The sequence below is a fragment of the Hemicordylus capensis genome, chromosome 13 (genome assembly GCF_027244095.1).
Source record: "Hemicordylus capensis ecotype Gifberg chromosome 13, rHemCap1.1.pri, whole genome shotgun sequence".
NCBI classification, from domain to species: Eukaryota; Metazoa; Chordata; class Lepidosauria; order Squamata; family Cordylidae; genus Hemicordylus; species Hemicordylus capensis.
The window spans coordinates 22,069,286-22,084,538 of NC_069669.1; the positions used below are offsets into that span (position 1 = coordinate 22,069,286).

General features: G+C 49.9%; 1 protein-coding gene and 1 non-coding gene across 7 annotated transcripts in view; one reads left to right on the forward strand and one right to left on the reverse strand.

Annotated features, from left to right (window-relative positions):
- Window positions 1–11,190, reverse strand: part of EEF2K (eukaryotic elongation factor 2 kinase) — a 38,756-nt gene extending 27,566 nt beyond the window's left edge. Inside the window, exons 1-3 of one of the 6 annotated variants that reach the window (XM_053276204.1) lie at window positions 10,927–11,190; window positions 2,919–3,046; window positions 1,613–1,928 (exon numbers count right to left, since the gene is read on the reverse strand). In XM_053276204.1, the coding sequence (XP_053132179.1) occupies window positions 1,613–1,858 (246 nt within the window). In that variant the 5' untranslated portion in view covers window positions 1,859–1,928; window positions 2,919–3,046; window positions 10,927–11,190. Of the gene's footprint in view, window positions 1–1,612; window positions 1,929–2,918; window positions 3,047–4,448; window positions 4,468–5,104; window positions 5,414–10,926 lie in introns of those variants that run through there. The other 5 variants (XM_053276199.1, XM_053276205.1, XM_053276201.1 and 2 more) reach the window with 5 other exon arrangements.
- Window positions 11,191–13,112: 1,922 nt separating this feature from the next.
- On the forward strand, window positions 13,113–13,194 carry TRNAL-UAG (transfer RNA leucine (anticodon UAG)). The gene has a single exon. It is a non-coding gene; the product is annotated as a tRNA-Leu (tRNA).
- The last annotated feature ends 2,059 nt before the right edge of the window (window positions 13,195–15,253 follow it).

Consider the following 15,253-nt stretch of genomic DNA (forward strand, 5'->3'; position numbering starts at 1 on the left):
AGGCACCTTTTAGAAGTGGCGATTCTCTCTATTTAGCAGGGGGAGAGCAACTGGCCTGATCCATCCCCAGCACAGCATCCCTCCAGTGGCTGTTGTTGGTGTCTATCTTGTGTTTCCTTTTTAGATTGCGAGCCCTATTTATTTGTTTCTCTCTCTGGGGACTTTGTTGAAAAGCGGTGTATAAATATTTGCAGTAGTAGTATCTGGATGCTCATTAAATAAATATTACTGCTCTAAAAACTAGTCACGGAATAGTAGGTTTCCTTTCCCCCTTTGTGCACAGAGAAAGCCAGGCTTGCAATGCTCAGAAATGTCCAAGATGCTTTTATTTAGCCTCATTCCACACAAACAACCAAAGGCCACAATCCTAAGCACACTTGCTGAGCACGGTGAGACTTGCTCCTGAGTAAATGTACATAGGATTGCACTGAAAGGGTCCAGCAAAGTTTCAGTTGCTAATTTTCTTCCTACCTTCCCCAAACTTTGGATCTGAGCAGCTTTTAAAAGGGGGGTGGGGTGGGTGGTATTAAAAGCTCTGTCCTAAAGAAAGATGCTTCCTGCTCTCTCTGCCTCGGTTTCCCTTCACAACAGCGATTAGTGACTACCAGGAGGAGGAGGGAGAACTGTGGCAGACGTGATTTCTTGCCACCTTCTAGAAGTCCGACTTCTCCAAGGACTCAGGTGAGGGTTATGTTGTGTTATGTGCGCGTGCAGGCGTTTTAGAAAGACTGACTACTCCAGAGTGCAAAAATTCCTCACAAACACAGGGTGGCCACTGCTTCTCACCTTGGGAACTAATCCTGCATGCAAGCAATCTGACAACCGTTAACCAATAGGTTAAGCCGGCCTGAAAGGAGCCCTCGTTCACTCCTAGCCAACTGGGAAGGCCAGATCAAGTACGGGGAAAGCCAGGGCAATCGTGACGGCTCGCTCTGCTTATCAGGCAAGGCTCCAAAATCTCCTCCGCTCTTGCTATCAAAATGCCTGAGTGCTTCTGAGCAGAGGAGGTTGGGGACCTGGAGAGGGGCAGTTTGGAAGTCCGCTTGCCAGCCGTCTGGGGGGCAGGGCTGTGGCACGGGCTCTTCACCCTTCGCCCAGGTCTCACAGCAGCCTTCCATGAAATCCAGACTGCTGGAGAAGTGCTTGGAAACACACAACAGGCTTGAGATGGCTTGCGGCTGCCCGGTACACGGCCACCGAGTGTTTACAGACACACCCGCTTCTGCTTCATCACCCAGGCAATGCTCTAACATTTAGCAGGGGGAGAGCAACCGTCCCTATCCAACCCCAGCACAGCGTCCCTCCAGGGTCTATTGCTGGAGCAGACCTGATCTTTCTTTTTAAAGCGTGAGCCCTTTCAAGACAGGGAGCCATCTTTACTCAATCAATCAATCCGTCATTCTACATAAACCGCTTTGAGAACTTTTGTTGAAAAGAGGGATATAAATATCCGTAGCAGAAGTCATCTGCTGAACTGAACGCGGAAAGAGAGCTGCACTGACGCTGTCATTTTCATCCAAGCCGTTAGTCCCAAGGAATTCAGAAGAGCAGGAAGCTTTAGCCCCGCTTTTCATGCCAGCCTGTATCCGGTGAGAACAACCCCAGTGCTCACCTTGAAATGGAAAGTGTTCCGAGGAGAGGAGCTGGAGGAATACTGCCCATTCTTTGCCAAGTTGCTGTAATAGTTGCTGACTTTGCTACTAGCCGCCTTGCTAGCCACAGGGTCATCTGTTATCGGGCAGATGTAGTAATTATCTTCCTCCTCGCTATCGGCATCGTGGTAATTTCCAGAGGAGGCTTTTGTTAACTTTGCATTGTCGAGACATTCCATGTGAAAGATCAGGTCCTCGTCCGCCATGCTGGTGGGAGAGCGGCTTCACTGGTGTGGCGGTTGGAGAAGCCAGAATGACAGAGGGCGGGGGGACCTACCAGGAGAAATGGCAGGAAATCAGGATCTGAATTACTGGGGGGCGAGAAATGGCACATGTATAGGGACACAGGAATGGCCCCTTTGCAACGATCATGCTTTTGGTTGGGAATGGACAGGCTTTGTGTGCCGATCAATCAAGTGACTAGATGGCGCTGGGCTTCCTGCTCCGCTCACCCTGCAGGGATACAGTTCTCCTCCATCCCGATCAGACAGGAATGTCACCACCTGTTCCACCGCATTGCAAAAGGAGGAGCAGCAGCTTGGCTTATGAACGGCATGTATTATTGCATGCACAACAAGAACGTTTAAGCCTTCACCTCGTCTTGTTAACCACACAAGCCCCAATCAGACGTTATGCCGAGCAGTTGTACAATGAATGTACAGTGTACACAGATACAGATCTGTATGTCGGCAGAGGTATTTACATTTTAGGAACATAGGCAGCTGCCATATACCGAGTCAGACCACTGGTCCATCTAGCTCAGTATTGTCTTCACAGATTGGCAGCGGCTTCTCCAAGGTTGCAGGCAGGAATCTCTCCCTCAGCCCTATCTTGGAGATGGTGCCAGGGAGGGAACTTGGAACCTGCAGGTGCTCTTCCCAGAGCGGCTCCATCCCCTAAGGGGAAGATCTTACAGTGTAGTCTCCCATTCATATGTAAACCAAGGAGGACTCTGCTTAGTAAAGGGGATAATGCATGCTTGTCACCACAAGACCAGCTCTCTGCAATTCAATATTTTATGTTGAATGTGAGTAGAGCAGTCCACTTCCTAGCTGTATTGTGCATTTCAGGGGGCCTGTACCCAGGTTCACTTTCAAAATGAATGCAGTCATTCACACAAAAACATGTACAAGTGTACAGACATCTGGACACAATGTAACGTGTGAACAGGGCATCAGTTGAGGGGGAATCTGCCCTTTTAACAGGATAGATTTCTCACACTCCTTGCTTGGCACTCTGTCGTACTTTTAAAAAGGGCCTACTTACGTCTAGCAGGCTGGCTTCTGGTGGGAAAGCTGAATGCAAGCTTCCACACTTCACAGAGTTCCTCTGCAAACAGACAGCAGGAATGGAGTAGGCCACAACTCACACGGTCTACCAGAGTTTTACAAATCCTGTGGGTAAAAAGAAAAAAGCAGCCCTGTAAACTGTTCCATTAGATACAATGAGATTTCCATTAGACAGAAACAATATCTTTCTATCAGATGCTTAAACCTTTTGTCCCAATAACAAATATGCTCATTTCCCACTGAAAGGCAAGAGGGGGGCAACTTCTGATTCTCCACCATCAACTTCTCAGCTGCACATTTGTGACTGGCACACCACCAGCTTTGACAGCAGCAGGGGGGGAAAATGAGTATCCAGCCTTGGTTCAGAAAACAAACCCAAATTTCCAACATTGTTTCACAGGAACACAGAAAGCTGCCTTATACTGAGTCAGACCCTTGGTCCATCTCGCTCAGTATTGTCTACACAGACTGGCAGCGGCTTCTCCGAGGTTGCAGGCAGGAATCTCTCTCAGCCCTGTCTTGGAGATGCTGCTGCCAGGGATCTTGGAACCTGGAATCTTTTGCATGCAAGCAGGCAGCTGCTCTTCCCAAAGCAGCCCCATCCCCAAAGGGGAATATCTTACAGTGCTTACATGTAGTATCCCATCCAAATGCAAACCAGGGTGTACCCTGCTTAGCAAAGGAGACCATTCATGCTTGCTACCACAAGACCAGCTCTCCTCCCATAGACCAACTGGTTTTGAGTTAAGAAGTTTCGACTTAACAGTTTTCAGGAAGCAACTGTGTTGTAACCCGGAGGACTTCCCATAGTAGTCTTTCTCCCAAGATATATATTTACAAGGCCAAAAAGGGGGATCCTGGAATTTCAGCACCGCAGGTGCTTGCCTAGTTTGCTTCTACCATTGGACGAACCCCTGCCCACAGCTGGAAATGAAGGCTGCAATGTTTAGCCAGTTCATCCACAGATCAAATTAACTGCAAAACACTTTGGCCAGCCAAAAAAGGCTGATGCCAGTACAGCACCTAAAAACAAGGAAGTATATATATATATATTTTTAGCATAATTACATCTGCATATGAGAAAAAAAATCAGCTAATCAAGTGACACGCATACGATTGATGGGGTAAGATTTCCCCGGCTGGGCAACAGCCCTACCCAAAAGGCATAGGGCACCAGAGTCTATCATAAGGAACTGACAGCTAACAGCAAAAGAAGTCACTTCAGGGCTCAGGGTGCCTGTTCTTGTGGGTGCATAAACAGCGCTGGAAGAGAGCCCTGACTGTTATTCGCTCCCTCCCTCCTGGATTGCACTCCCGAAGTACCACACAGCAATGCAAGAAGGCAAAATGCATTTATTTAAAATACATATGCCCCGTCCCTCCAGGACGCTGCTGTGTGGGGCAGCTCACAACAATAAAATAGACACAATATATATTAAAACTCACAAAGTTAATCAAATTAAGTAAACAAGTTAGAAGTCCAGGCTAAAACCACAATTAGAATTACCATTGCTGTTCCAAGTTATTAAAGGTCATTTACAAAGCTAAAAAAGAAGAAGAGAGAATTATAAAAACTAATGGTCTCAGACAGGATTCCCAAATGAACAGCAGCATCTTAACACATCAGAATTTTGCCCCATAAAGGATGACAGTGGGAACTCTCTCCCACTGTATCCTCAAACTAGCACAGGCTGGTCATTTGCTGGTCATCTGTGCCTGCTGGTCATTTGACCCCACAAAATGAGCGGCCGACACGTCTCAAGTTAGGAACACAGGAAGCTGCCATATACTGAATCAGACCCTTGGTCCATCTCGCTCAGTATTGTCCACCCAGACTGGCAGCGGCTTCTCCCAGGTTGCAGGCAGGAGTCTCTCTCAGCCCTATCTTGGAGATGCTGCTGCCAGGGAGGGATCTGGGAACCTTCTGCTCTTCCCAGAGCGGCTCCAGTTAAAGCCGGAGCTCTGCATTTCTCGGCTGGGGGAGGGGGGCAGTGAAGCCAGTTTGGCAGTGAAGCCAAATTTCGCCTGGGGTGCCAAAAACCCTCAGGCCAGCCCTGAGCCACTTTTTGTGGCATTCCTGGTTTCTGCAGCCGTCACCGCCTTTCTGGCCTTAAACCAGCACCAGGCTACAGCAGAATGCAGAAAGAGAACAACTAGCCTTACCCAGGAGAGAGGTTTGGTTTGCAGCACCCCTTCGCCACGGAGCATTTTCCTCTCCCCCTAACCCCTCTCCGACTCTGGCCCCAACACCGAATATTAACCTTGTGCTCTCGGCAGAAACCAGTCCAGCTCTGAGTCTTCTCTCCAGGACATGCAGAAGCTTGCAGAGACTGGTGAAGTGCTGTTCCCTTCCCAGAGAACGCCGTGTACTTGCTCTGTTTTCACACAGGTGCCAGATTAGCAGACTTCCTTAACCCACGATTCTCAGCCCCCAAGCAAGACTTCAAGGAGCTTATGGGGGAGGAAACTGTGCCCGCATGGGACACGCTTGCCTCTTGTGCCAAGAAAAAGACAGAGTCCTGTTATTCCATCCTGTTCACTGTCCAAGGTCCATTTATCAGGCTGAAGTTGTTTGGGTAGTTTTAGGAGAGTGTTTAGGAACATAGGAAGCTGCCAGATACTGAGTCAGACCCTTGTTCCATCTCTCTCAGTATTGTCTTCACAGACTGGCAGTGGCTTCTCCAAGGTTGCAGGCAGGAGTCTCTCTCAGCCCTTTCGGTTATGTGCAAAAAGACAAGAGTATCTCTTCTAAACAGCAATGGGACACATTGTGGAAATGGACGTCGAACGTAATCCCCCCCCCGATTACCTGATGTGCCTTGAAATCCCCCACCCCCGAGTTACAGTACTACCTGCATATACTTCATAACCTTGTGGGTTTCCAAATCCTTGTGTGTAAATCTTTGTAGATATATCATGTACAAACAACCACTTTGTATATAATTGTGCTTTGGCAACGTACTATATGCTTTGGTAGTTTGTTGGTTCAATAAAAAAAATCTTGTCCTAAAAAAAAAAAAAAAAAAATCTTGTCCTATCTTGGAGATGCTGCTGCCAGGGAGGGAACTTGGAACCTAGATGCTCTTCCCAGAGCAGCCCCATCCCCTAAAGGGAATATCTTCCAGTGCTCACACATCAAGTCTCCCATTCAAATGCAAACCACGATGGCCTGGTTTACACAATCAAGGTTTAATCTGGGTTACCGACATTAGAAAGATTGTCTGTAAACCAAGGTGGTTTACGGCCCAAGGTGGATCTGATATTCCTGCCTTGGCCTGGGTTCACACATGTCAGTAACCCACATTAAAACCTAGATCTGAATGTTCATGTGAACAAGGCCTCTAGCATCTGTACTGAGTTCCGCTGTCTATATGCAATGCTTACAAAATAATAATCAAGGTAATCCAAATTCTTCACTAAGAAGGGCAGTATTCTGCAAGTGGTATAAATTACGATAACCGTATTTGCATACTTATTTTTGCCTCACTCTCAGAGATCTAGATTTAAATCGACACTTTAGGTTATGCAGACTGAAATCCAGTTCTCAGAGAGTAATAAGGCAAAGTTGCCGTTTGCAGTCTTGAAGACTAGAAGCTTGCTGCTGCTTTGTTTTTTTTAAAAATTCAATCGATCCAATCTCGCCACCGCGGAAGAGCCCGCCACCACACTCTCGCCTCTTCCCTCTTTGGACAAGCCCCGCCGTAAGCGTGTGCAGCGGGACACGAGGTGAGGGGGGTCGACGCGGCGGCAGTGGGGCGGGAGTTCCTCCCCCTTCGCCTTGCGACATGGCTGCAGCCATTGGAATGACGCTAGAGAGAAACTCAGATTGTTCTGTAAACGCTGAAGAAACCAAGAGAGACACCCCTTTTATTGACCAAGGGAATGGCACCACAGTGAGCCCCAACCGGGTCCTCCCTCATCCACACAGCAACCCGGAAGGAAAACAGGACCTAGGAGGACGAGGCTGTCCCAATAACACAAAGGCTTCAGTCTTCGGACTCCCCCTTGTTTGGGGTGCCCACTAAAGTCAGTGGGGTTTACTTTCAAGCAACCTTTTTCATAACCGTGACATTTAAGAGTGTGTGTGTATGTATGGGGTGCAGAGCTGAAATTGATCCATTGCATGGATTACAACAGCCCTTTTTAACCAAGGCTCAGAAAGCAGATGAGGACAGCAAATTGACACACACTGTCAGAAATCCTAAACTCATTGTTATTTAAGAGCCAGAAAGAGTTACTAGAAACAAACCAGCTTTTCAGAATCCTTTATTCCTTTTAGCAGATCTGAGTTGTGTTTCAAACTGGCATTCAGCAGAGATAAGAAGACAGTAGCCACTTTCTTCTCTGGACCACAGAATCGACGGGTGTTATAATCATGACAGCGATTATTTGTATTTCTTTCTGCTTTCAGTTCACAGTATAGATCCGAAGGCTACAATCATTCCGAGAGGTTTTAACAGCCTGCTACTGTGTACTGGCAATAACATCAGTCCATTACATAACGTACCAACAAATACTATGTGATTTAAAAAAAAAAGAATTTGAAAATTAATTTTACTATTGAGCTTGTATTCAGTACTTTGGAAGAGAGCAAATTAATTGCACTAAAAAAATGGAATGTTTAAAATACAATACATTCTTTCTACTGAGAATGCAGCGGACTTGATTCTTGTATCTCTTTGCATGCAGACAGATCACACAACTCCCAAGTGCACAGTAGGGCTTTCTTTGGAGGCAACAGAGACAGAGCTGTTGATCGTCATGTGGTTTCTTTCAGTCCTCATGACTGCAGGCATCCTGGACATGACACGTCCACATAATCCAGGGGAATGTTCTTTCTCCCAGAGTTTGCTGCCTCAGCCCAGCAAATACTGTATTGCACAATTTCAGGATCGGCAGGGTGCAGGTGAGTGGTTTCATGTAGCCGTGTTGACAAAAAAGAAAGGAGAAGTGTGGCAATTGTCCCCGTTCCCTCCACCCCGCCCCCCACGGCGCCATCTGTTCAGTTTTCAGATCCCATAGCTATGTAGACAAAGCAGCACGCGGACCGATCAGCTGACCCCAGCACATTTGGGCACGGTTACGTTACACCAACAAGCTGCAGTCACAACGTCCGGGTTATTCTGTATTTGAAACGGGAAGAAGCAGGCTGCTGCTGAGGTCTCACAGCCTGGTTGGCAGGAGCCGCCTTTCCGGAACGCCATCTGGCTAAACGGCCCACAAACCAGCCCTGCCTTGGTCCAATTAGAGAATATGAATTCCATTACATAACAGTGGGCATTACTGAAATCCACCACAAACTGCAGCGATTGCTCTTTAGAGCAATCCCACGCCTCCTCTTCAAATAAGACACATCCTACGGCAGAGGGGTTCCCAACCTTGCGCCCCCAGATACTGCCAGACTACAACTCCCATCACCCCCACTGCTGCAACAGGGGATTATGGGAACTGTGGTCCCACAATGTGCGTGGGGTGGGGGCAAGATTGGGTACCCTAGACCTCGAGTAAAGGCCCACAGACAGATAGGAGAACTTATTGAGAAAAGGCGGAGTAGACAAAGACCTTTTCTAGTGCTTACATTTCAGATTAAAACTTCCAAAACACAGAACACTCTGTCTCTCATTGAGGAGTGCCATTTCCTTGCAGCAAGAAAACATCCATTATCTTCTAAGGAAATTGACTAGCCCAGCATAATCTGCGCCTGCCTTAATGTTGTTATATTCCTTTTATCTAAATGTGGTGTAGAACAGTTGCCAAAACTGCCTCTCTCCGCCTCTTATTTATTTATTTAATATGTCCTAATACGCCTCTGCCCTTCTGTACACCTCTTTCCAGAGATGCAAACAACATTTTTGGGAAACCAATGACAACCAGACTGAAAAATTGAGACAGCATGAAAGTGACAAAATCCAGAGGCCAAAGTAAAACTGAACTGAACCGGACAAAAGCTAAGAATTTAAAAGTCTGAGGCACATAAAACATGGCAGGAGTTTAAAAGCCTGGAAAGACCAAATGAGATTTTTCTTGGTGCCAAAGTAATTCAGGTTCTGAATTGTATCCACGTTATTTGAGTGGGAGTACATTGCAAAGCCATGGAAAACCAGGAGGCTCGAGATCTGCCCAGGGAAGAGAAGAGGGGTGAGGGGCAGTGTTCTCGCTCCTTTTTTTCATGCATCCGTGTGGGGGAATGAGTTTTGTTCTGAGTGGCTGTATCAAGGCAGTGTGTGTGCACGCATATTCAGAGTGGAGCCTTCCTGATTCAACCTGAGCGGGATCTAAAATTAACTGAGCGGACATCCAAAAACGAGTGTGCGCGCATGGGCACACCTTAGAGGAAACACTGCTGAGGGGCAGTCAAAGTAGGCCCCCACATGGGAAGCAAGGGGCATTCCGAGGCCACACCGGACTGGGGCAACCTGGCTAATTATGGCATCACTGAATAACAGCAGGATGGCTAGAACAAGAGCCCAAGGGGATGTCAATAACCCAGCTCTCTTAACACAAAGTTCAGGGCGCTGTTGAGAGGGACCCCAAAGGCCACCCAGCAGCCCAACTCCCTCCCTGCCGCAAGGAGACACACAACAGCTTGACACAATCAAGACAAAACCCAGGTACTTGGGCAACGGAGAGGCATCATACCAAGAGGATGTGACCTATGAGTCAAGCCACATACCTCGGGAGAAAGCCCAGCCAGCCAGCCAAAGGTCACCCAATTCTGACCTAACCTGGAAGAAAATCCCTTTCCTCACACAAGTTTGTTTCCTTGGTGAGATCCCAAACCCAACCCCGTGAGTCTCTTCAAAGGGCAAGAGAGACCTGTGGGACTCTAAAGTCTTAGAAAAAGTGCTCGTCTGGCCTTCAGGGCCAAACTAGGCCAAGCAACAGAGATCAGTTACAGGGACTCTCCTGCTGTTGCGAGATACTGTGCTGCTGCCATTAATACTCGTGGGCGGATGATTAATAAGGGAATTTTATTGTTTTAATTTAATTTATAATCTCTATTTTATTGTTATCGATACATTGTATCTTAACTAATTTTAAATCTTTATTTGCTGATTTCTGGTTCTGGTCAGTGACTGTAACAATAAAGACTGACTGACTCTCCTGGAGTCGGTCCTCAAAAGAAATTGAACTGGAGTACAAGTCCACACTCCGCAAATGCCCAGTATCTGGAATGTGGCCTGCCCAACCTGGCCATCTCTGCAGGGAAGGCCCTGGATTGCGCCCATCGCTGCTCCTCCAGAGCGTCACACACACACAGAGATCACAAGTGAAACCAAAACACAGCCACTCTGCACCCAGCACTTCCCCTCCTTTAGGAAAGCACCGAGCGAGGGAGAAAAGAGTCGCCAGGGCAGAAGCCCTGCCTGAAGCACAACGTGAGGACGGGGCTCAGCACAGGCACCGCCGGGGTCCCGCAGCACCTCACAGGCCAAGCCGGCACCGACGCTCACCCAAGCCTTGTGCAGAGCAGCGCAGCGCTGCAGCCGTGTAAGCTTCGGGAGGCCACTCGCCTCTTCGCTCCTTCCGGAGCTACAGCCGGACCAGCCAGGCAGCAGAAGGCGGCACGGCAGAGCGGCTCTGGCGGCCGACTGCGGGGTGAAGCCAGCCGGGCCGCCACCGGGCGCCGAGCAATGCAGGTGAACCCGGAGGCTTGCGCTTCTCCCGAGCCGGGCGGAGAAAACCGTCGCGACAGAAAGCGCCGCCGCCGCCGCAGCAGCTCTCGGCCTCGGAAGGGCATCTCGACCCCACACGCCGCCGCTGCTGCTGCTGCTGCCCCGACACAGCCGGGTCCAAAATGCAGGCGGGCGGGCGGGCGGGCGGGCTGTGTGCCCGAAGCCAGGCGCGCGCGCGCGCACCCCACCCCGAGAGCCGCCGCGGCTGGGCTTCCCTCCTGGGGCCCAGGAGGAGCAGGAGGAGGACCCCCCCCCACCCCCGCCACCCCCGGGCCAAGGGCACCGCCTGCGCGCCGGGGGGCCGCCTACCTTTGGCCGCAGCAGCAGCAGCAGCAGAGGAGCCCCGCCGGAGGGAGGGAGGCAGCGGCGGCCGCCGCGAAGAAGCCCCTCGAGGGCTGCCCCCGGAGGAGGAGGGAGGAGGAGGAGGGAGGAGGAGCGGGCCAGGCGCGCGCGGGGCCACTTCCCCGGGGACGGCGGCGATGGCCGGGCGCCCAGAGCAGCAGCAGCAGCAGCAGCAGCAGCCACCACCGCCAGCCGGCTCGCCCTGCTGAGCTGCTGCCTGCGCCTGCCTCCCTGGGCTGGGCGGGAGGAGGAGCTGCTGCTGCTGCCGCTGCCAGGGGCGGGCGGGGCGGAGCGGGGCGGGCGGGCAGGCGGCTTCTGCCTGCCGCCGCTCGGCAGGCTGCCGGCGGCTCTTTCCAGGGCGGACGCCGTCCTGGGAGCCACCCGAGGACCGGCTGCTGCTGCTGCTGCTGCTCCCCTGGAGGCCCCCCCCCCCCCGCCAATGTGGCTTTGCAGCCTCCAGCCAGCCGGACCGCCCAAGGGTCGCTGCAGCAGGTGGCCGGCGCCCCCCCCCCGGCCCTGCATGCATTTCGCCCCCACCCACCTGTTCAGCATCCCACCTGCGGAGACCACCGCGGAGGGCGGCTCCGGGGCCTCCAGGCCGGGCCTGCTGGAGGGCTGGCCAGGCCCTGCTTCTCCCCACATCAGCAGCAAGCCAGCCCCACGCCCTGCTTCAAGGGATGCTGTGAAATGGGGGCGCGGGGGGGGGGGAGGAGGAGAGGCCCTCCGGGGACAACTTCAGTGAGCATCACTCTCATCAGGACTGATATGCTCAGTACTAACATTCATATATATACACACCGCTTTTCAACACAAAAGTTTTTTTACTGTTAAAATAACTTTGGTGTTGCAAGTGGCAGATAAATGTTGATATTTGCTACATAAGTCAACATTGATACACACCACTTTTCAAGGCTATTAATTGTGTGTGTGTATTTATACATACACACACACACTACAACACAAGTTATTAACAACATATTGAGTAACAGTTATATTATATTATTATTATTCATTCGATTTCTATACCGCCCTTCCAAAAATGGCTCAGGGCGGTTTACAAAGAGAAATAATAAATAAATGAGATGGCTCCCTGTCCCCAAAGGGCTCGCAATCTAGAAAGAAACACGAAATCGACACCAGCAAGAGTCACTGGAGGGATGCGGTGCTGGGGGTGGAGAGGGCCAGTTACTTTCCCCTTGCTCAGTAAAGAGAATGACCACGTTAAAAGGTGCCTCTTTGCCAAGTTATATATACACAGTATATAAATGTTAATATTTACTACATACTGTCAACATTTATATACCACTTTTCAATGTTATTAATACATATATAATATATATTTTATTTATTTAACATATTTCTATACCGCCCAAAACTTACATCTCTGTGTATACACACATATACACACCCACTACTCTTCAACACAAGTTATTAACCATATATTATTGAGTATCAGTTATAAACCACTTTTCCAAGTTAATATGGACATGAAGAGTTAACATTGACCACAATACGTGCATTATTTGCCACTTTCCAGCCACAAACGTTCTCCAGGTGCTTTGGTGCACCTCCAGCAGTCATACCGGGGGGGCATTATTATACACACAGCCTTGGGAGCGCCCCCCCCCGCAGATGGGGCATGATCCTCTACCTACCACCCCCCCCCCGCAAGAGGCAAGTGAAATAAGGAAGACGTAGCAATAAGATCTGGGGGAGAAAATGTTGGGGCGCCAGCGCCACCTGCTGCCCTTGGCGTGCTACGACAACCTTGGGACGGCTCCGCGTTTGCAGCCTTGGCCCGATGGACGCCATTCGGGTTCCTGCTTCAGGCTCGTGTTTTCTGGGCTGCAGCAGCAGCTGCTGGTGCTGGGAGTTGTTCTTCCGAGGTGTTGCTGCTGCTGCTGCTGCAAAGGCCTCCCCGCCCTCCTCTGGGATTTTCTTCTTTGGAGCAGAGCAGCCCTCCCCCCCCCCGCCCTCAAAGAACCCAGCCTCTCTGGCACCAGCGCGCAAAGCTGCCTTTTCCCCGCCGGGCCGGGCGGCCCAAGGGCAGAGAAAGCCGTTGCAGGGGAATTTTTGCAAGCGGGGCAGGAGCGAGGGAGGCACGCAGGCGGCTTGCCTTGATATGCCTTCCAGAGAGCTTCTTGGAATCAAGTGGTAGCGTGGCCGAGTGGTCTAAGGCGCTGGATTTAGGCTCCAGTCATTTCGATGGCGTGGGTTCGAATCCCACCGCTGCCAAGAAACCTTTTTGCCTCCCCGAAATTTAAGGACGGCCCTTAAAAGGCGCTTTGAGGCCCCGAAGGGCCCTTTAGCGGGGGGGGGGGGAACCAACCCCGCCGCTCCCTTTCTCGGCTGCATTGCACGGGATATTTTATGCGGCCCGCAGGGGGGGAAGCACGTGACTCCTGCAGGACACTCCCCGTTTATAAGGGAATGGGCGGGGGGAGTGATTAGAACCGGGGTCCTTTAAGGCTCGCTTGGTCGTTTGCTTTCTCGTTGTACCACCAACCCAGGTGCTGGACTACAACCCCCATCACCCCCCCCCGCTGCAACTTATGTGTCTTATTACTTGTCAACAATTACAAATCCTAAATGCAAGCAGGGGAAGCGACAGGAAGAGCTAAACAAGGGTGCCCAGCCTGAAGCGCTCCCAGTGTTGGACTACAATGCCCATCACCCCCTTGCTGCAGCTTATTGCTGCTGGGGATGATGGGAGTTGTAGTCCAACACCTGGAGAGCCTGGGGTGGAGCAGCCCTGTATGGCTCTTCCTGGTTATCTGGATGTCTGTCCTTTCCCCTGCTTGCGTTTAAAAAAGGATTTGTGTACAATATACATAGTTATTTATTCTGCCACAACTTGGCAAGGCAGACATCATCATCATCATCAAAGATCTATATACAAATCAATTCCCAAAGCAGTTTGCTAGCAAAAGGAATCAGAAAATGTGAATAAGGGTCCCTGTCCCCAAGGGGCTCACAATTTAAATATTAATGTAAGCACTTGTAGGCCACCTTTTTTCCAACTCAGAAAGATATCCCTGCGAAGCAAGCGGCTGTCCTCCAGCTGTTGCAGAAATACAACTCCCATCATCGCCAGCTCCAATTTATTGTGGCCGGGGATGATGGGAGTTGTAGTTCATCAGCATCTGGAAGGGAACCCCTGGTCCAGGGATGCATAGCTTTGGCCTTCCAGCTGTTGTTGGAACTCCCATCACCCCCAGCCACAGTGGCAAATAGTAAGGGGTGATGGGAGTTCTAGTCCAATGTCTGTAAGAGGGCCGGAGCTGTGCAGCCTTGTGGCCTGGTGCAAAAGATACCACAGCCGATTGTATGACCCACTTTTGACTGCAGGGTTCACAAACCCCACCTGCTGCTGGCGCTGCTCTTCACAGGCTGGTTGTGCAGAAGTAGAAAAGGAGCAGGGAAGAGAGCTGATCTTGTGGTAAGTGAACATCAATTGTCCCCTTTGCTAAGCAGGGTCTGTCCTGGTTTGCATTTGGATGGGAGACCACAAGTGTGCCCACTGTAAGATACTCCCTTCATGGGGTGGGGCCGCTCTGGGAATAGCACCTGCCTGCTTGCATGAGAAGGTTCCAAATGCTGTAAAACAACAACAAATATTTATATACCGCTTTTCAACAAAAGTTACATAGTTACATAGAGAAATAATAAATAAACAGGATGGATCCCTGTCTCCAAAGGGCTCACAATCTAAAAGAAACATCAGACAGAATGTGCTGGGGGTGGATAGGGCCAGTTACTCTCCCGCTGCTAAATAAAGAGAACCACCAAATTTAAAAAGTGCCTCTTTGCCCAGTTAGCAGGGGCTAATCTGTATGATCCCCATCACACATTGAGGTCATCTGGAGAGGTCCGTCTCCAGTTACCACCAGTAACTGCTCCTGGCCTCTGGAATGCACTCCCGGCAGATATCCGCAATTTAGGCTCACTGTCGGCCTTTAAGAGAGCCCTAAAAACCTGGCCTTCCAAGGTTTTAAAAATGTTTTTTAAAGTATTTTAATTGGTTTTAAATGGTTTTGAATTGTTTTTAAATTGTTTTTATATTATTTTGTGCACTGTGTTTTAAATGGTTTGTGTGTTTTTTGTGTCTTTTTAAACTTGTTGTACACTGCCCAGAGCCTTCGGATGGGGCGGTTTATAAATGTAATTAATTAATTAAAATAAAATAAAATAAAATAAATGGTGGCGTCTCCAAGATAGAGCTGAGAGATTATTTCCTGTCACCTTGGAGAAGCCGCTGCCAGTCTGTGTAGACAATACTGAGCTAGATGGACCA